At 40.5% G+C, this 22986-nt stretch overlaps 1 protein-coding gene across 20 annotated transcripts in view; it reads left to right on the top strand.

The window, feature by feature from the left end:
* BAZ2B (bromodomain adjacent to zinc finger domain 2B) overlaps positions 1-22986 on the top strand; it is a 267863-nt gene that overhangs the window by 76274 nt on the left and 168603 nt on the right. For 11 of the 20 annotated variants that reach the window (XM_088474799.1, XM_088474797.1, XM_088474779.1 and 8 more), the window contains exon 1: positions 10849-10952. The exons of the other annotated variants lie outside the window; for them this stretch is intronic. In XM_088474799.1, coding sequence (XP_088330925.1) covers positions 10889-10952 — 64 coding nt within the window. In that variant the 5' untranslated portion in view covers positions 10849-10888. Of the gene's footprint in view, positions 1-10848; positions 10953-22986 lie in introns of those variants that run through there. 20 annotated transcript variants of the gene reach the window in all.

Here is a 22986-nt window from a genome sequence, read left to right as displayed (position 1 = left end):
TCATACGCGGGATGCCGCCAGGTGTACTACACCCACCCACCACACCATACCCCTCTCGCTTCCCCCCCCCCCCCCCCTCACCCACCGAGACTCCCAAGACTGTCGACCATATTCTCCAGCAGGGGTAACGTGCCTTTCTATTGAACCGCACGGAAAGGAGCCCCCTGAAAGGGTCGACCCACCACCCCAGTCTCTCCCCCCCACCTCTCTCACCCACCACCACACCCACCTTGTTGCCCGGGACTATATAGGAGAAGCACTGTGACTACTCCAATAAAACCATTTACTCCCACATTCTGTCCGCCGTCTTTCCATTGGTCCACCCCTCCCCACTCATTCACACCATACACACTAGCAACCACATACACAGTCCAACACTCCCCCATCATCATTGCACCCACAGGGCGAGCGCACCTTCCGTACCCCACCGTCACTATCCAATTTTACGCAGGTCCCGGTACGCCTGCGTTCAGTAAGTGCAGCACCCCAGACTCATATAGCACACCTTTCAGCCCACTAACATATCACATCTGCCCACACAGCAGAGCGCAGTCCTACCCAACCATTACCACAGCTTTGCTTCACCCCAATTGTCTTCAACCAGTGGCTACTATTATTGTTTTATATATTTTGGCTCAAGTGAATGGTTCTTATTTATGGTTGGTTTTTTGTTTTTTTTGTTTTTCATTGTGAACATTTTCAATGTTAAAGATAAATACGTTTTTACCAAATTGATATTCTATTTAAAAAGAGATTACTACTCATGTAATTTTTTCTACAATTATGTGTAGCTTACATTATTATTATTATTATTTTAATTAACTAATTAATAATAATGCATATTTTTCATAATCAAGCATTTGGAAACCTCCCTCTAATCATCTTGCAATAGCCCCTGTGCTGTTTGCTTCTTACTCAAGTTGACAATCTGTCTTCAGTCCGCACGGCATGAGAAGTCTACAGCATAATTGGCGACTTTTCAAAACTCCACCACAGGGGGCAACCTTGTCCGAGGTGTGGAGACTGGAGGGATAGTTATGCCGTGGTCACATCAGTGTGCCCTGGTCCCCCATTTTGAATGGCAATTCCCATCATTTTGCTGCGGGGATGGTTGTTTCTAGTGCTTACGTGGCAGTAAACTGGTCGTACCTCCCAACATTTTGAGAACATACATTATTGTCTCACAGGTGCTAACAGTCAGGACGGTGGGACAGACCCCTCAATTTGTGACCATAAAGCCTAAATTGGAACTATTGAGTTGTATAGTACGTATGTAGCTCTTTTGCTGCTGTTGATGGTTACAGCCCATTTGTGCACTTTGAACCATGTTATTAAATAAGCCCTATTGAGATTCTTAAAAAAAAGCCATATTCTAATTTTTAGTAAATTTTTCTGTGCATCTCGCACATTTTGCAGTTGTTTACAGTGAGGAATAATTATAACTTGTGTAACAATTTCCCCATCAAAATACCTCTCCAATCACTTCCACATGGCGAGCGGACTACATGTGAAAATGGCTTTCTGTCACCGGCATATTAAAGACACATGTACTTTGTTCTGAATCTCTTTCACAAATGCTGACAAATATATGCAAGGCTTAGTACAGGGGCCCGTATAATCAGGGGCAGACAAATAGCCCATTGCTCACAAATTACCCTCAAGACCTCGCAGACAGCCACAGGGTTAAAATAAAGTTTATAGGAAATCCTATGGCTTCTAGTGAACGTATACATAATATATGTTTGTAGGGAAAGGATACAAAGGCTCTTCAGGATATCGCTAGAATTCGTGGTGGGTTATATGCACATTTGCCTTTCAGCATATCTTCTAGCATTGTAATTTGATATTTATTTATTATGTAGTTAAAGTTTTTGAAGAACATTTTCAAAGCATTCTTCTTAAGCCATACATCATTGGTAGTTAAACCAGCGTACTGAACTACAATTACCAGTTTAGCTTAGAACAGGTGGTAATCTCTCCTGTCAGTATTAGAAATGCTCTGATCCTCACACCCAGAGTTTAAAGAGATAATAATATAATAATAATAATAATAATAATAATAATAATAATAATAATAATAGATCATATAATATATGGAGATAATAATCTATTTAAATGCCTACTGCATTCATTTGTTTATCTGTGTACAGAGAATAACTAAATTATAATCCCACTGTGATATAATGCTTGTTTCAAGTACTTATACCAGTAACTCTCTTCACATTTGCATTATTTCCATCTTACCCCTCCCTAAGGGCCGGATTCAATTAGCCCTGAAAAAAACGTGGTTTGGTGAAAAGTTTACGCACGTTCAAACTTTCCGCACAAAAATGGGTATTGTGCAATCCTATTGTCAAAGTTTTCGCAAGTGCGAATTGTCCATAGACAAATATATGGCAAACTGTTTTCAATAGCTGAAAGCAGGTGAAAAGTTGATCAAAATCCTTATTTTTGCTTAAAAATGTGGGGACCTGGTTCAAAACCCCTTGGACACCCCCTCTAATGACAAATTAGCCAAAACATTTTTGTAATTAGTTTTGGCCAATAATGATGTAGTGGGTCAGGTATATTGGGGGGACATGTGTTTTAAACGGAATCAGTATGAACTACCGCCAAACTCAAGTCCGGCAGTTCAAATCCCGACAGCGGCTGGCCGACATGGCTGAAAATCCTGATCGTCCCAAGGTAAGTATTAACTAACCTAACCCCCCCCCCCTAACCCTCTTTAGGGGTGCCTAACCTTCCCCCCAGTGCCAAAACCTAAATCCCCCCCAGGGGTGCCTAACCCTCCCTTCCCCTAGCCTAACCCTAACCTCCCAGGGGTGCCTAACCCTAATTCCCGTCGGGTGCCTTAAACCTGACCCTCCCCCCCCCCCCCCCTCCCCCCCCCCCCCCCTCCCCCGTGGCTGTCCGCAGCGGAGCCCGGCATCCCTTCGATCGGCGTCCGTAAAATGGCAGGCGTCTAGATTTAGACGCCTGTCATTTAACCATCGCCGGGATACCTTTTTGAACATTGCAGGTGGCTGCATCAGGTGTATTTTTTTACATTTTTTAAAAGTGCACTTTTTGGACAAAAAAATATTCTTGAACCCATACTAATGTACCCCCAATTTAACTGCAGCACTTATTTTAATTAAAACAAAAATTAGCTTTTTATTATTGTTCCATACTTGTACTAATATGCATATAACAGCCATTGGACACAATTTAAGAAGCCCAAATACTTTTTATAGGGCCACTAATGCACGTATATATAGATTTCCTATGTCTGTTACCTATTTTAAGGGGTACAGACAGTTTTCCACAAATTCATCTGTATTTTTCGCAGATTACTCCACAAACCGTTATCGTGCGAATGCTATTTCTCGTTTTTTTGTAAATGGATAGTGCGGAAATCGGGTGCGCGCATAGACATAAGACGCGGAAATATTGCACCAAAACAGGCAAAGTGTGCGAAACTTTTCCGACGTTAAATTTACACTTTATCGCGTCTAATTGAAATCCCCCTTAATGTCCCAATCAGAGCAAATTAGACAGGTTCACGTCACCGCACTCTTATTAGTAGAACAGGTTTTCTGGTAGGACACAATCCTTTTTAACCAGCAGAAGTTAGGTCTGTCCCATAAAAATTGGTAGGTTACAGAGACCGGTTTACATAGCGATGACCAAAAAAAGTGCTTATTAGGCCTTGTGCAAAGTATGATGCCTGACTAGCCTAGTAAATATTTTCTTACAGTGGGACTGAAATAATGTTAATGAATGGGATCATGCTTCTTGACAACCCCTCACTTATCTATGCTTCGTGTCAATTACTACTTTGCCCACAAGCGTCTGTAAAATATAATACCTTTCTTTAGGTGCACGTGTGGAAGCATTATGCAAGGCGCATAGTACACGATGATGATGCAGCGCCACTTTAAGACTGGTTAATAGATGCATCGCAATACTCTTTTGAAGCAGTCAGATTACCTTTGTTTGAGCGTTGTTATTTGAAGTGCCATGTACACACGCCTTCCTGCAGAGAGTGTGCACTCACAAGGCAGAAGCGCTAACTCTTCTCCCAATGGGGGCTGCATGATGCAGTATGACGTTCTGTTCCCACGCTGACCTCTTGTCACTTGTTTGATACATGAAGAAAATAAACATGTCTGAGATGTGAGATTTAAAACAAAAAAAAAATGAGTCCATTATTTTGGTAAACATTTTAAGCCTGAGGTTTGTTTCTTCTCTTCTGGGTATATAGAAATGCACTATTTATTTCATACTAATGATCTAAACCTCTGCCCAAAGCAGAGAAAGTTGCAGCCTTCGTAAACACGGGCCTTCATTTTGCACCTATTCCTAAATTATATTACACAACATGCTTTGATGCTGACAGTCAAGACAAAAATATGGCAAGCCAATGGACCTGTACACAAACTTTCTATCAAGGGTTTGATTTGCTGTATTTTGCAGCGAGTTTGCTTTGCAGCATTCGGGAGAGATTATTAGGGGCTCAGTAAAAATATATTGAGTTTTAGGGGTATGTGCATTAAGCACATATAAGGGGGGGGATTTAACGTTTGGAGAGAGTTAAAGGACCAACTATTCAGCTCCTAACTGTCATTTTTCAATGACTGCATTAGAAATAATGTATCTAATTCTCCCACTGAGACAAATATTTAATACCAAATGGACATTTTATACATGTGACCATTCCACAGAAGTCCATTGTGAGATGTCTGCTAACTCAATGTACCATTTATATGGCGTTATAGTTTATCACTTTTTTTTTTTTATGGTAATGTGTACAATTTTCATGTATTGTGGTTTTCTTTTTTATATGATATTTTATATAAATATTAAATGTTAATTTTATATATTCAATCCTCATAGTAGTTCACTTTTGAAGTTATAACATTACTGATTTTTCTTTTTATTTGTAAAATTACAGGAGCTGATTGCTTGGTACTTTATCTCTCTCAACTTTATCTTTCCCCAAGATTTGATACATCTCCCCCATAGTGTGTTATGTTGCTGGAAAGCTTTGCGGCATGCGCTTCTAACCACTGCTGCAGTAAGGGTTTTGTCTACTCCTTTTTGTTTTGATTTATCCATACCTGTGCATATAAGCCCCTACATAATTAGTGATACAGACTTGGGGGGGAGATGTATCAAACCTTCTAAAAAGTGGGACAAGTGGAGAAGTTACCCTTAGCAATCATTCAGTCTATCATTTTATAGAATGTGCTCATTTTATAGAATGTTAGCTTGAAGTTGATTGGTTGCTGTGGGCAACTTCTACACTTGTCCAGTCTGTAGGAGGCTTGATACATCCCCCCCCTTGTTTTGAACAACCAAACCAACAGTTGTACAAAGTATCAGAGGAGTGAAGTAAGCAGACGGTGTGCTCCTCACATTACTTTGTCAGCCGTAAGGTTTCAAACCTTAGTTCACCAGGTTTATTTCCCTGTGATTATGAAGAAAATTGCATTTTATCCCTAAGGGACTAATTATCATAATAGTGTGGTAACTAAGCATCTGTATCACCACTTATCACAGCGATGCGGCTTCTAGTTGTGTCACAATTTACCATGCCAGGGCTCCTCGCTGCCAGCGAAACGTTACAGTGAACCGCTCATGCACGGCCAAGCCTATCTTTTCGTCGCTTGATAAAGTGCACCATTCTCAGTCCCCACAGAAGGCAGTAGGGGTGGTGGTAACATGTGAAAAATATAGGGAGTGCTGGGTAAATCAGTGATTTCTGCTTCGTTTCACTAATAGGGCGAAGCAGTGACCAATAGGCCCCAACATTCTGTAAAGTCCCACCTGTGCATTCTGTGATTGGTGAAGGTCAGATGGGATTGGCTTGGTTAAATCTAGAGAAGTGAATACTTACCTTGAAGAATACAGGCAACCTCTCAATTGATGAAAGGTAAAGCTCAGACACCTGATATTTAGTTAGTTTACCCTGTTTCCTCCTCTTGCATGGTAAAACCCCCACAGTTTTAGCTTTAGGGCCAAGGCACATAGATGATTTGTAGCTACAGTTTAAGCTCTTCTGCAGAATGCAGAGGGTCTAACTCCATAGTAATCTAAGCATATACAGTAAGCATAATATACACATTATATGCTCATATTAATAATAAATAACAATACAGTATAACTATCATTTGTTTCTGATGTTCTGTCCATGCCTATTTGACAAGGACTGTTGATATACTACTTGTGTCCCTTAGCCTTTACATGTTGTTAGGTTTATTGGTAAGGAATAGTTCTCCATGTTTCTCACACACAGAAATGGGTATTTATTTTGCTGGAGTATTGCTAAGTATTCCTAAGTTTTACTACAATCATATTTTGTACAATTAGGAAACAAATATTTGAAAATGTAATGGCCCCCCTCCTGGGGAGTTTCGGTCTGTGATGGTCAGCCTGATGATACACAGCAATGTCAAAATCATACATTTAAAGAAGAAAGAGACTCCATGTGCCACTCAAACCATCCAATCTGCCCAAAACATCCCTCAGCCGGCTCACTATCTCCATTTGCCCAATATACTCCTACCGTATGTGCCCATTACACAAAAATCCCCTCCCACCTTAGCTAAACACCGATCAGCTCCCCACTCACCTATTTAATATGAGCTATTGCTGATAGGCCATACAGCCATGCCTCCCAGTTGTCTCGGTGTGAAAGCTCTGTCTCAATCAGGAATGTTAGGTGACCCATCTGAAGCACTGGTCACGCTCCCATGATAAATAACCACGCACCCTTCACGTGCATTTACTCTTGTCCCAAATCCCCCCCCCCCGGGAACAGTCGGGAGATATTGATAAAGCAGATTTTCTTTGGGTTCTGCATAAGCTTGGAAGGCCGCATAGGGCAAAAGGCTGCCAGATGCCCATCACTGGTCTAGATACTTCCAATATGATGCTTCTATTGAAGCTTTCTATTCTATGGATAGGGATATTGCAATAAATAAAATGTTAAAAAAAAAAAAAAAAAGAACAGCTATGAAGATCTGGTGTAGAAATTGGGGACTATGTAATTTATCATATACCTGATGCAGTAATATGGAGAAAGTGCCTGTAGTATTTTTAAATGTAGAAAACTAGTTCTATAAATAAGATTTCCACTTTTGTTCTAGATGCAGTGCAGATGCAAAATAGCGAATTAATAGGCTGCATTCTTGTGACATTTGGTTTACTTTAACCCATAAAATGGTTTTGACCTACAGGAAGTCGCTACTTATAAATGCTGTGTTTGTGTATAAGATAAGATAAAAAATTTTTTTAGATCATACAAATTAGTAGTTGATAATGTACAGCAATAAATAATTTGTTTGAAAATGATTACAAATAACCATTATTCCCTGTTAACATGCGTTCATTTATTATGCACCATAGTCTGTAACACTTAAGGCCCCATATGCGTGGGGAAAAAACGCATGAACACTAACCTGTTTTAATGATGTGTTCTTAACGCATTTTACGTGTACTTTTTATGTATTGCGTATTTACAATCATTAAATTTTGTTCACACTTATCCGCTGTTACGTTCTTTTTATTAGCTAACTAAAGTGCTTCACAAATATGATTAATGCAGTGGTTTCCAAACTCTTAAAAACTTGTAAAAGTCGCCACAAACCATATTCTAAAATCTTATTTGGCCCACTCCCATTATTGGCAAATGTTTAGCCTGGTGCATGCAGCGGAAGGCGGGTGGTTGGGCACAGTGCCACACCCACTAGCACCACCAAGCCCACAGCGCGCCACATCCATGCCCCCTGTTCTGATTACTTATTATTTCACAGTATTGGGACGGTTGTTTTAAGCATAATCCCGACGGTAAAGTCACCAAAACAATTTACATTGCTTACATTACTTCTATGAGGATCTCCTTATGTAATACCTAAGCTTAGAAGTGCCTCTACCCCGATGTTAAATGAACTGCCATATTTCATTAGGGCTACATTTAGTATGTAATGCAGCTTTGCAGCCTATGTAAGCCGCCCATGTATTTTGCCTAAAATGCACTGAAGTTAATGGAATATGAATTATTTTGGATATAGTCCCTAGCATGTATTCAGTGGTGTCACTATTGAATATTCGTTCTGTCCATGGGTTGGGTACTGGATGCCGGCGCTCGGGGTCAGAATTCCGATGCCAGCATTCCGTCAGGGTTTGGATAACGACACCTGTCGGTCAGTATCCTAACCCTCCCCCTAACCCCAACTCTCCTTCCCCGCTGCCTAAACATAACCTCCCCCTTAGTGCCTAAACCTGACCTCCCCCACTCCCCCGGCACTCTAACCCCCCCTAGTGCCTAACCCCAGTACTTACCGTTGGGATGCCGATGCATAGAATGCTGGCGCCGAAATCCTGACTGTCAGTATTATGGCCACATCCCCTGCTCACAAATGTGTTTGGGAGACAGGCGCTCCTAAATTGTTGACATCATTTTACAATGCATATTTTAGTGTCTTTATCGGCTACAGTTATGATATGCAGGGATGGAAGATCTGAATGCTGCAGTGAACTGCAGAGGGAATTCGGTTTAATATCCTTCCATGCTTTTCCCAGTATGGGAACCCAAGGGGTCCAAATGTTGGCTTAGCGGCCTCTCTCAATACAATTTTATTATTAATAATACTTCTGGTGTTCAGTACTCTCTGTAGGCAGACAGATCCAATCTGCCATACCCACTGGTGCCAGTTTCCACATGTTTGGTGTAAGTGGGAAATCTCTCTTGTAATTATCACTCTCTTCCTATTGGATACATGAATTATGATGTTTATCAATGTCCGGCTTATGCTTGCATTCATTAATGACTGCTTGTATGCTTCCAAGCTCTTTTCAGTAAAGAAATGAATATAACTACTATGTACAATTACCCATAAAGACAGTCACAAACCTAAACACGTGGACATTTGGTGTTAATAGAGTTTGTTGGATGTGATATTTCTGACTGAGCCCTGGGGTGTGTGTTTTCTATTTATTAATGCCTATGCATATGTCGTTTTTAGCACCATAAGTCCAACCCACAGTGTGTTTGTTTGAGGTGTCAGTTTAATATGCTAGTCACATTAGCTGGAAGGAAACATGTTCTACTGTAAGAGGCAGACATCTTACGGTTACAGTGCGTTGTTAATTTCTAACCATCTTAAAAGATTTGGTTTCCAGCAATCTCAGAAATAAAAATCTGGTGATATATTAATCTTAACCTTAAGTACATGAGGAGTACAATTAGTCATTGAATCTATCTGCTAGATCTTCTTTAGACATTGTGTGTTATTATTATGTAACAAAAGAATTTTTGTATTCTTCTTTATAGACCACCTTTAAATATTAATCATAAGAAATAAGACATACACAAATCAACCAGAATGGAGAGATAGATAAACCATCTCAAGGTGACCTGGTTGGGAAATCTCATCTCAAATATTATTATGTAGCATGCCTAGTACATTTTATTATATGGTGCTTTATATTACTAGAGTATATATACATTTTACAGTATTGTTACATATCATAGGTTGTTTTTTTTAGACATTGTAGATAATTTAGTACAAGATAAATTTATTTTTTTATGTATAGGAAGATTACATTCTATCTATCTATCTATCTATCTATCTATCTATCTATCTATCTATCTATCTATCTATCTATCTATCTATGATTGTTATAAAATGGGGCAGTATTTTCTTGCTTGCAGGATTTCAGTAATCAGTGTCAAAGCAAATGACTTTATTTTGTGTCCTGTCTGCACAAACATATACACATAAATTGCCATTTAATTAGTAGAGCTAATTACTTGTGACTATCAGCCTAGCTCATAGATCTCCAGTCAAGGGCGAGAGCCGTGGCTGGAATTTGTGGTGACACGAGTTAGACAGCTTTTCCTGGCAAATAAATCGTTTATCAGGCTTACTGTACAGATGGCGAATTGAGGGGCTTAGATGCAAATAGAATTGTCTTTTGTGTGTTATAATATTAATAAGATCAGTAAATCTCATCCACTGTTTGAAATTAATTACTCTAGTTTCCCCATATACATGTACATTAATGTATGTATGCATTTTTATTTGTTTTTGTCTTGTATGTTTAGAAATCAATTCAGTATATGTTAATGCTTCGTTGGAGGGGAAAAAAAAGACCATTCCAATTAAAAAAAATAAATGTATAGATTTGTTATCAGAGAAAGGAAATTGCTTCACCTATTTATTGGGAAATGTAAGAATTTTTATTATTTATTTTTATTTATTACCAGTTATTTATATAGCGCACACATATTCCGCAGCGCTTTTACAGAGAATATCTGGCCATTCACATCAGTCCCTGCCCCAGTAGAGCTTATTCCCTACCACATGCTCACACACACACGGGTTAATTTTGTTGGGAGCCAATTAGCCTACCAGTATATTTTTGTAGTGTGTGAGGAAACCCACACAAGCACAGGGAGAATATACAAACTCCACACAGTTAGGGCCGAGGTGGGAATCAAATCCACGACCTCAGTGCTGTGAGGCAGTAATGCTAACCATTACACCGTCTGTGATGCCCAATGTCATGTTTATTCTATCATTTGCCTTAAACTAATAGATTAATTGAGATTTCCAGTCATATAAATAACCACAAATATAATTACTACACACTTTTATAGTTTTCAATCTGTTTTGTTATTGCTGGGGTCTAGTAGTCACAGAATGTCCCAAAATTCTCACACATTTGTATACAGGGTTTTCTTCATTACAGATGGCGCACATGTCTTTGATGTAAATGGCGTCATGGAGCGCCTGTCACCCGTCTGGCCGACAGACATTTTGCAGATCACAAATTCATCTCTGTGTCGCCCTGTCCCTGTAATACGCTGGAGTGATCGACAGCCTGCTCCACTTTATGAGAAATGCCAAATCTGTGCCAATGTCCCAAAAGAAACCCATCTTTATATAGGCCAAATGCAACCTTTTGTGAGTACACTTCTCTTTACCATCAAAAACAGTTACATTAATAAATCTTCTGTGTACATATATATTTGTGTGTTGTAAAGTAATACTTCAGAATTAATAAAATCTACTGAAATTATACATATATTGTAAACTGACCCAGTGGTGTTTTTTATTAAAGTCCTGTGAGTACTGCCATCTCTCTCTGTTTTCTATAAATAATTTGTGTGTGTGTGTGTGTGTGTGTGTATATATATATATATATATATATATATATAATATATATAATATATATTCTATGTGTGTGTATTTTAATAAATATATATAGATATACTCCTGTTTGCATTTTAGTGTGTGTGTGTATATATATATATATATATATATATATGTGTGTGGATATATATATGTGTGTGTGTGTGTGTGTATATATATATATATATATATATATATATATATGTGTGTGGATATATATATGTGTGTGTGTGTGTGTGTGTGTGTGTGTGTGTGTGTGTGTATATATATGTATATATATATATATATATAGTGTATCTGTATATCTATTTATATTTAACCACATTGCTGCAAGTTAATCCATTTATATGCAGACATACTATTATTTACCCTTCTGTGTGTACTATGTAGTATTATATAATTACACATAATCACACACACACTAGTTTGATAAAGGATACGTCTCCATGCATCGTACTGACAACCTTTATCTGAAGAATAAAGCCAGAGCCCAGAGCTTGTTGTGTAGCTGCGGCTTTCTGTGTATATTTAGAGGTGATGTCAAGGTGAAAGCAGACTAGCAGAATGGTTGGATATCATTGATATTCTGACTCCGAGGCTACAAATGGGTCTGTGGCAGATGGAGTCTGTGTCGAGGAAGAAAAATGGCAGCGTTGGAGCATCATCTCTGTGTTTGCTAGCAGCTCCGCTCACAGGCTGTGACCTTCCAGCGTTCTGGAGTTCTCCTGTGCTCTAATAAATTGTCCTTCCTTTCTATCATCTAAAAGGAGAGGAATGGCAGTACCATAATTCAGTACAAATTGAGTTGTTTCATTACAAAGCAGCATAAACATGTTTTACTGCCATCATTTTAACAGTGATCTTTTATAGTGACTGGTATTTGCAGAAATACAAAACCGATGCTTTAAATAGGTGTTTTTATTTAAACAGAAATATTAGTTGGTATAATTGAGCTATATATATATGTAACATAGGATGGCAATAAAGTCACTGTTGTCTTGGATTAAGGGAAGCCGGTTTATATGGCGGCTGCTGTAGCATTTTATATTGCTTACTTCGCTGGATTAACAGTTTATACTCTAAATAATTGTCTTAATCTGAGTTTAGTGCCTTTATTAAAAGCGAAACATCATATAGTTTCAGAATTTCACTATTTCCACCCCATTTCCACACAAATGAAACAAAAAAAAGTTTGCAAAAATATTACCAACATTGTGTAATATTTTTAGGTGTCCTAAGAAATAAATTGCTCCGGTTGCGACGACTACAAGTTGTGCTAGTTTTTAGGTTTTTAGGTCACTTTTTTTTTTTTTTTTTTTACAGCAACAAATCGGATATTTAACAAATGTTTAAAACCTTCAGTATATTCCCTTGAAAAAGCATGTTGTACGTGTAGAGTATTTAGTAATATACTGTTTTCAGATATTTTTTTTTAGAGATTTTATTTTTTGATTGCAATATTGTGATGTTTGTTAATGTTTCTTATGGATGTTCTAGTACCTTGAAATTGAATTGATTAAAGTGCAGAGACGTTTTGGGTGGACATGGATTTAATGCTTGTGGACATATGGACTTTGTAAAGACTTTAAGAATACTGAACCTATGGATCTTGTACTGTATTAAACACTGTGCAGGCAACTTCGCTGCAGCAAGGTATTTGTTGTGACAAATCACCTCCATCTGCTTCCATTGGGGTATATTTAGGAAAATCCCTGCACAGATAATTCTACTAAAAAGTTGCTGTGACCAACAGCAACCTATCACAATGCAAATATTATTTTTCTGGCACAGTTTAGAAAATGAAAGCAAACGTCTTATTGGTTGATAGAGTTTGGAGTACCTGTTTTGCACAGTGCATTTTATCTGTTTCCTCTGGTAAAATGCACTGGTGATTATGTAAGAGGCAGCAGCAAATAGCTGTGTCAGTACTTTTCAGTGCCAATTCCATCCCCCCCCCAAAAAAATTTTTGGGTAGATTACAGTAGAGTATCCTATATTAACTCAAAAAGCTTTGGCGTTGCTTGCTCACTCCTGTCTATATAGAAAACATGGGTCTGCGCCTCTCCCTCCTCGTCATACTCTCCTCGATACCACTGACCTGGTCCTTTCTCAGGGAGCTTGTTGAACTGGTTACAACAACTGTCTGTCAGTGACTGGACATCAGAAGACCCGCTGGATCCTGTGACTGCTCAGATCACCTTGGATACTCTTCTCAAATCTGAATTTTCAATTTTCATCAGAGGAATTCTTAACTCTGGTGTGCAAATCTTTAATGGCTTCAGTGGAAGTTCTGTCTTGTCTTACTAGTAGTGTTGCATTTAAGAAGAAATCAATTTTGAGGAAAAAAGTCTTGCATGTATTGTTACTATAGAATAGATCTTATTACAGCATTGCCTCCAAGTCTCTACACAGTAGTAGTTTTTGCCTTTGAAAAATGGACGCCATTGGCTCTTTTCTAGCAAGCTGTCATTATAATTTATATCAATACTCTGTATATCTCCTTGGTAAAATTCAGCTACTTTCACAAAGAAATAGGTTTGTTTATTTCCTCATTTTCTTGGTTTGATTTAATAATATTTTTCTGTTTGAGAGTGATGGTGCGACGTACTCTACATTACTGTCGTTTTATTGTATGTGTCACGTCATGCGTTATGCTATTAAACTAAAATCATGGGGGATAATCCAATCATGTAGAAAGGGTTACAGGACCTGCCAGTTCAATATTGCCTACTACATAACCCAGATCTGTTTGTCAGCGTCTTGACCCTCCCCCATTCTGTGTTCTCAGCATCCATTGATTTCCCTCCCTCCCTCGCTTACTATTTAACTGCAATATGCATAACTATAATTGGCAAATTTTCCCTGTAAATGTGGGACCCGTCCATTCACGCCGTACACAAGAATGTCTCGCTTGGAGCAATAGAGCTGAATACTGGTAGAAATATTGAAAGGTTGAGGGGAAAAAAAAAACCTGACTGAGCAGAGAAATGATGCAAAAAGAAAATGACACTGAGGTCTTGGTTTAATACATATGTATTCCAGGTTGATGGTTGATTTCATTAGCAAATCTCATTGTTATGCAATGTCTGTTCTTCTGCAGCAAAATGAATATTGTATTCACAAAGGCTGAGTGTGTGTGCTCTCTCATTTATGTGAAGAGATAGACTAAGACTTAGATGTCCTTTCATTTACCACTCCTGTGCTCTATTTATTTTAGGAAACATACTGACAAAACAAAAAAATGAACCTTTCTTTATTCCATGCATAACTGCCAACTGCCCCGAATTACCCACTCGCTCACAGATTTGTTCTAACACTTTTTAATTAATGTTACTCCTAGTCCTCCCCATCCTCCAGCTCATCTCAATGATTTCCAGGGGGTAAAAAGGGGCAGGCTTCAATTTTCTTTCTCTATTTCTTATCAGTGCTACCCCTGCAGTGCTTATTGTTACAGTAGACATGACCTGGAGATGCACCCGCTGCCTTCTATTTTGTTACTGGTGGTACCGTGACGGAGAGTGACACAGGGCAGCACAGTAAGGTTGGGTACACACCTGAACGACCGATAATCGTGCTGATGTTCAGGGCGATTTGCCTTCACCCTGGACATGGCATGATTGCTGGTATACATGTAAAAGATTTAATAAACGGCTGAATGATCCCTGTTCTGTCCTTCGTTAATATGTAGAGCCTCAAATGCGATAGCGTTTTATAGGCTGTGCATCAAGGCCAGTCACACAAAATTGCATGTGACCGCAGGAGTGCGCAAAATGGGTATACACCCTGCACAATATGCCCGATTTGTTGTTCTGATTAGGCCATGCAGGTGTGTATAGACATATTACTGGGCATTGCTTGTAGTACTGATGGCCATCTTTTGGAGGCATTACTTCAGGTGATAGGCATCTTACTCTTTATTAATCGGCTTCTTCATACTACTTGCTACTACTTCTTGGCATTGCTGCTTGACATCTTATTGGAGCATTTCTGATACTGCGGGCATTACTGGGATTTATAATGTTCATGGGAAATGTCGCTGTTATATTATACCTTTTGATCCCTGTTATATTACGAGTTGATAGAGATTAAAGCTAGCATATAAAATATAGCTGGTTGTTATAATGTGCATATCAGTTGTGGCTTCTGGCAAGTTATGTTGAATTTTGTGGAAATGTTCTTATTCTTGACGGAGTCTCACTAACAACGCTCTCGGCACTGGCGTCAGGCCAGAGGATATTTACCACTCCTGATATGTGGTCTAAGCTAAGCGATGCAGACTTGTGGCTTTATTTTTTGGCCGTGCTTTCTAGTCAGCCAAGTGTGTGTGTGTGTGTGTGTGTGTGTGTGTCTATGTATATAATATATATATTTTATAGGTATTATCTTGCCCACTAATTTGTAAAATGACACCCCCATAATGTAGCATGTGTTCTTGATGTCCCATGTGAGCTGCATATTGCGACACTTTAAATGTGCAAGCCTCAATGATGCGTGTTCGGAATAGAAAAACATCTTGTGGCCCTCTGCCCCAGATTTTGCTATGGGGCCCAGTGTTTGTGATTAGGCCCTTGGACGTTCAGGATACAGATAAGTGTTGGGAACCCCGGAGTGTTGCAGCTTTTGAAAAAAATTGACACTCAGAAGGAAGACGTTGTTTTTTGTTATTTTAAGCTCTGAACGCAACGGAATTTCATTGCTGTATCCTGGTTATCGTTACAAATAGATATTTTAAACTATATTTTTATATGGTCTGAATAGTTATAACCCAGATGTAAAATGTAAATTTTTTTATATCTCAAAATGGCAAAAGGATATTCCTATTAGATTTTAAAATCGTTAATATACTGGAACAATATTCTTAACACACTACTTTGAAATCGGAGCAAGCTGATCTACAGCATACAGTTGACCACAGACAAATAATAACAGACAGTATAATGGATTGTTATGAATCTGAACCTATGATCCCACAAAAACAATGATCTGATTGCAACTCAACTAATATTACATATGTCCGTGTCCCATTGGTGGGAGGTATGTAATTGTTGCAGAAGGAACAAAATAAGGACTGCTAGTTGGAACTCGGGGCTCGATTCAGATCCGCTCACTAGAAGCGTTCGCACGCAGTCAGCGTATGCAAATCCGGCATACCCACAGCAAGGCAGGCGATCGCACGGCAAGGCATTAGCACGCCCACTATGTCTTGACGTGCGATCGCGCTGTTTATGCAGACACCTACCAGCCTGTCTTAAGGCGCCCACTACTTATGCACGTCATCTCCAGGATGTGTATGCAACCATCGGTAACATCGACTTCCATCGGAAGCGAACGCAGCACTTGTGGTTGACCATACCCTACCGCAAGCACTGCGAGCACTTCAGTGTAAAATTCAGCCAAGTGACGTGTACTATAACGCTGCGTCTTAATTCTGCACACCTCTGAAATGGCGTTAAGACGCTCGGGCACGCCTGCGTTCGCACCACCACTCCCCTATTTTAATCGACCAACCCCTATCACCACCCAAAAACGGCTTGTCTTGTCACTCTTTCAGCTGGGCTATTTATGTGCAGCTAGGTAATGCTTTTCGATTGCAGGGACTGGTTCGCGCACTGCGATGCGTACGCATGCGCACACTGTAAACATTGGCAGTCTGCGTGCGAACACTTCCTAGCAAGCGCGTCTGAATCGGGCCCGCAGTGCAGGCAGCTATTTCCTCAGCATCGAAAGGCCGGCATTCTAAGTTAAACAAAACACATCAAGGTATAAACTAGTCAATTGAAATCATACATCTTTAAGTAGGACAATATTAATGAAGTCGACGAAGTAGTTGCCGACATGAGACAGAAGGTAGAGAGGGCCCTGCTTTAGGGAGGTTCCATTTTTATGTACAGTATATAGTAACAGCCCACATAATGATAATGGGTGCACATTAAATAATAGAAGGATTACCAGCACACAGAGTAGGCCCTTGAGAAGAATGTCCTCCATCTCTGGCTACTAAGACACGGCCCCCATCCCCCCCCCACACGTTAGTAAATAAATTGCTTTCTATTTATGTAAACCGGTTTTCATCCCCTTTAAATTTATGTGTTATATCCCTTTAAGAAAGTTGCCCATGTGAGCTGTTCACAGGATGGACACTTCTAGCATTGCCCATTATTATTTATTTCCAGTTATTTATATAGCGCTCACATATTCCGCAGCGCTTTACAGAGAATATTTGGCCATTCACATCAGTCCCTGCCCCAGTGGAGCTTACACTATATACCTACCACATGCTCACACACACACACACACACTAGGGTTAATTTTGTGTTGGGAGCCAATTAACCTACCAGTATATTTTTGGAGTGTGGGAGGAAACCGGAGCACCCGGAGGAAACCCACGCCAGCACAGGGAGAATATACAAACTCCACACAGTTAGGGCCGTGGTGGGAATCGAACCCATTGCTGTGAGGCAGTAATGCTAACCATTACACCATCTGTGCTGCCCTATAAGATAGAATGAAGATTTTAGGACAGTGATATTGTTGCTACCATTCCTAGCAATTGCATGAAAATGTCAACCACAAAGTAAAACTGAAGAAACTGAAAATCAAAGGACTGCGACACCTCTTCATTAATCATTTGTCGTTTTTATTTGCAACCTCCATGTAGGTCCCTGTGGAATATGCTGTTTCTTTGTGAATTAATGATTGCTGGTAATGTGTTTAATTCTTCTTACCACCATATTTATGCGCATCTTTTTAAAAAAAAAAAAAAATTTTTACATATGCAAATTGCCCTAATGCTTTGAGGTTGGGGGAAGAAAGCTCTTCTTTCCGTTTTGGTATTGACCTTTAGGAAATTGATTGTAGGTAATATGTCTCCCAAATGGATTCTCATTTGTGCTTTGCACGTTTTCGATGTCACAGATCACATTACTGCCAGCTAAACAGACCTTCTTTGCATTCTATTTATACATTTGTCCATCCATATCCATTACCTCATCAGAGCAGAGAGTGTGGAGATAAATGAGCACAATTCTCTGAACGCCGGCATTTTTCCCCTGTATTGCTTGGCACATGTGACTAATATTTATAGGCCATCGTTTTGTCATCCTGGCATCCTTGTTATTGCTGTTTAGTCTAAACCAGCTCCTCTGCAGATGTCTTTGCAACACTGCTTTACATAGAAGCTGCAATTTATGTATATTATTCCTGTGATCTGCACACAGTGGAAGTAGCCATTTTGTGGGCAGAGCCGACATTCCTGAAAACACATGTTTTCCTTTCAGTAGGGACTGGTGACATCAGGTTGGATTCTCATTTGTGTCTCCGCCTCGAGGTGATGGGTATACTTTCCAAGGGGCATATGACTGTACCCAATAGACTCGCACAGTTTGCTTGCTGTCATGTGTGCCAACCATAGTAATATTTTCTAAAAATAAAAAAAAAGGTAATTTATACAAGAACTTTGTGCCAGATTCACTACCGATCGCAACTGCGATTACGCACGCAATGGGGCGATTGCTGCGTTCTGCGCGGGCGTATGCATCGCAGGGTGCGTGAGTGAACACTCCACTGCGATCGGGACTGCGATCGCAGTGAGTACACAGACCCATCGCAGAATGACAGGAAGTACCGTTTGAGGGAGATGACGGGGGGTGGTCGGCGAAACGCAGGCATTACAGTGCATAAACTAGCCACTGCGATGCCATACGCAGCTTAGGCTTTCACTGAGTGCGATAAGGTTAGCAATTCCTGAGTAAGGTCAGACCTTGTGCAAGTGTGCATGAGGCTGCGTTTGTACTCTGTTACTGATGGTTTCGCAGTTTAGCTAAGTATTACGGATGTGTGTAAGGTAAATTGGGCGTCCTTATGTTAGGCTGCATATGGCGATCACAATCATTACCATATCTTCTCAGTCAGACTGTGCGTGTAATCGCTATTGCGATTGCAATAGCGATCCTTGCTGAGTCAGGCCCTTCGTTTGCAAGTCTATAATGTAGGGCTGGGCAATAAGCAGCCCGACAGCTGTTGTTGAACTACACATTCCAGCATGCCCTGCTACAGTTTTAGCATGCCCTTATAGAAAAACTGTGGCAGGGTATGCTGGGATCAGGGACTATTTTGCAAACATAGGACCTCATTCTGAGCTGCTTGCAAAAAGCGAGCGTTCGCTCTGAATGAGGGCGTACGCTTTGTTTTTTGAAGCCGGCCTCCTGGCCGATCGCTAAGCTGTGACCATCGCCACCATCGGGGCTTGCGACGAGACCCTTGTGGTAGGGTCTCATCTACCGCAAGCCCCAGTTAGCTTCTTGCTCTAACAGAGCAGGAAGCTCCCTACTGACATCACTGGTGAAGTCAGTAGGGCCTCCTACAAACGGCAGGCGTTCCTTCAGGAACGCCTCCGTTTGTCTGGCCACCCCGCCTACAAAACGGGGCAAGCTGTCGATCAACATCGACAGCCGCCCCGTTTGTAGCGAGCCCCGGAGCAAGTGAATTTCTCACTCGCTTCGGGGCTTGCATTCGCGCACTGTGAGCGCTGCACATGCGCAGGCCCTCACCATCGACCTGCTTGCGAGCGCATAGCGCTTGTGAGCGGGTCTGAATGAGGTCCATAATCTCCTTGCTGATGTAAGCATTTATATACACACTAAAACCTTTCATATAGCACACAGTAAAGGCTCGTATCCACTACACAAGAAAAAAGCGATTTAACAATTACGTTATCGTTCAATCGTTCATTAATCATGCAGTAAAATGCCGGCAACGACCAGCGATGCGCGTTCCCGCTGGTCATTGTCGCCATTTGTCATTGCCTGAATATGCAGGCCAACCTGACGAGATCGTCAGGTTATGCATATTCGGGGATGAGGGAGGGTGTCTGCACTCAACGAAATATCGTTCAGTGTGGGCACATTATCCACTGCACAGGATGGTGAACGATTACAATGTTGTAATCGTACAGTCGTTCCACTCTAGTGTAGTGGATACGCACCTTGAAGTGTGGCCACTCCAGGCTGTGTTTTTCTTTTTCTTTTTCCAGTTAGGTTGAGAAAATCAGCGGCCCATCAAATTAAACTTTTCATCAATTCTAATATTTTGATGCAGAAGGAGAGGCCCCACAATGTGACAGCTGCCAATTTTAACCTCACGGCGGGGTGAGAATTCCTCCCTGACCCAAAAATGGCAATCTGATAAATGCTCTGGATTAGTCCCCCAGTTGTAGCTACAGTTATGGCTTTTGATTTATGTTACTAACTTAACCACCTCATCTAGAAGGGTATGATATCAGTTGTAGTCTATTAAATTAGTAAGTAGCATAGAGATTACTAAGGAATAGAAAGATTTCTACATTTATCTAAATTAGAGATCTGAAAATGCATAACAGAAATTGGAAAACAAGGAACCAAGCATGCACTGTTTTATCATTTCAGCTTTTTGTCACATCACAGTAGTATTTTATTCATTGAAAGCAGAATTTCCTACTTCTGGGATTGGCGTGAATATTCACATGGCAAGCGCAGAGGGAGTGGCAAATAGATTCTCATCACCATGTACCTGCTGCTGCCTGCCAAGCAATATCGTAAATCACGGCATCACATAGCAGCGGGTTATAATGAAGCAATTCGCTATCATAAACCCTGTCAAGTTCCCTATTGAAGTGGGCAGATAAGTGAAGGTGCACCGTTCTCCTCGGATTCCAGGTGCCTCTCAGCACCGACCTGTTGAGAAACTGAAACGCTCCATTCTCACTGTATTCCCTACATGGAAGTTGAGGTTGACCTTTTATTTACTATCTCAGTGGTTCCCAAACCTTCTAAGTTCGAGGCACCCTTAGAGTCTCCATCATTTTTAGGACACTCATAAGCCAAAATAATTACAGAGCTGTCCCATTTTTTAAGTACAGATGTGTCCACATACATCTCACTTCCTTGCATGTTAAACAGCCCTTCTAGTTGCGTCATGCCGCGGTGTGACTCTGTATTGCAGTCTTTTTTTCGTGCAACTTTTTACTTTCAAATGCGTGTTATTGGCAAAGTGATGTGGATGATTAAAATATGCTGCAGGCCTATATTCTGTGTGCGACTGCGCATGTATCTGCATGCGGAATGCTACGGTACAGTGTCAGCAGCCGTGACACTGTAACGTGGCATGTCGCATGCAGACACAACTGCAGTCCCACACAGAATATAGGCCTGCAGCATATAATTATAATTAGCAGAAGCTGCTTGTGTGTCCTATTCACATCACTGCCAATAAGACGCATTTAAAGAAGGAAAGTCGCACAAAAACATGCTCGGTGCTACCGAGTCACCTGGCGCTCACGTTATGTTTAACGCACAGAGGTAAGATGTATGTGGACACAGCTGTAGTTGGATTAAAATAACGTAATAAGTATTTAAAAAAGAAAGAGAAAAACTGCTATTCTTACCCATTGCCCCTTCCATGTCTCTCCATTTGCCCCTCTCTATGTCACCCCCTTACCTTCGTCATCACCGTTCTGCAGCATCACTCCTCAAATCAGATCAGATACTTCCGGTCTGATCTCCCACAATACACTGCGTTGTAGGACCCCATTCAGCAACAGAAAGCCTCAGGATTCGTTGCCTGTTGCTTTATAGTGACGGCTCTCCCCCCCAATCACCGCAGCCCCCCTTCCCCGCCGCTCCGTTCTCCTCTGGGCGGCCAACCCCTTTCCCACCTATGCAAAAAAATTATAATTTTTAAACACACACACAAAAATAAAAAATAAAATACACTGGCCGGCCTATGGATAAGATCTTCATCCCAGCACTTTGAACCTCTCACCAGTGATAACGTTCTAGATAAATAAACTGATAGTTGTATATTTCATTATCCTTCGTTTTTATAGCACCAACATCATACTTTACAACATTTTACACAGGTTGTCCAGGGAGAAACGCATTTGGGAGGTGCAGGGGGTGTGTTGTTGAATTCTAGGCATTGTCCAGCGATGGGTCATTATGATATAATCACCATTCTCAGGCCCCTGGACACTCCAATTTGCTGAAGGAGTGGGAGGTATCCGGGAGGCCAGCCTACTTTCGCAGAAGTCCAGGAGTGCGTCCCAAAATTTGGGACTCTCCAGGACATTCTGGAAGAAGAGGTAAGTATGACCAACAAATTCACCAGCATTGTACAAGTAGACCTCTTTATTTAGGCACCTCAGTCCCAATAGAACTTGTAATCTATTTCTCTTAGACAAGTACGTGCCAGTGTGCACCATGACATCACAAGCACTGAAATTCAGACCACTTTGACACTGGTAAGCCCTCTTTTTACTATGTTAGAGACTTTGGCCCAAATGTAATAGGGTGAAAGTAGCCGTAAACTCTCACAGTATTACATAGGTCGAGTTGTATCTTCAAAATGGGAAAACATCTGGATAATAGTTTAAATCGTGAGGTTTTTTTTAGTCTGGAAAACACGCAGGTTTGCATGTTCTCAGACACTATTACATTGGCCGAGTTTAAAAAATGTGAGAAAACTCTCACATTTTCTAAACTCTCAACCTATTACATTTGGCCCTCTATGTTAACCCGTATTACAGAGAAACTTGATTGTGAATTTGTAGATCAATGCTCTGCATGTCTATGCCAACATAATGACCATTAATATAGAGATCAAGAAAATGACTGCAAAAAAGTGGTTTGGGATCATTGGTGGCGCTGATTGCAAATGAATGTTATCACGTTAAATTTGGAAGATGAATGCCTGACTAGTAATGTATTACCATCGGCAGTTTGGCCTGGATCAGTTATGTGCTTCTGACCACAGTGGCCATTAGGGATTAGTT

The sequence above is a fragment of the Taudactylus pleione genome, unplaced genomic scaffold (assembly GCF_031769625.1).
Source record: "Taudactylus pleione unplaced genomic scaffold, aTauple2 ptg000156l, whole genome shotgun sequence".
In the NCBI taxonomy this organism is placed as follows: domain Eukaryota; kingdom Metazoa; phylum Chordata; class Amphibia; order Anura; family Myobatrachidae; genus Taudactylus; species Taudactylus pleione.
The sequence above is the reverse complement of the archived record's forward strand: the minus strand, read 5'-3'. Positions and strand labels throughout refer to the sequence as shown.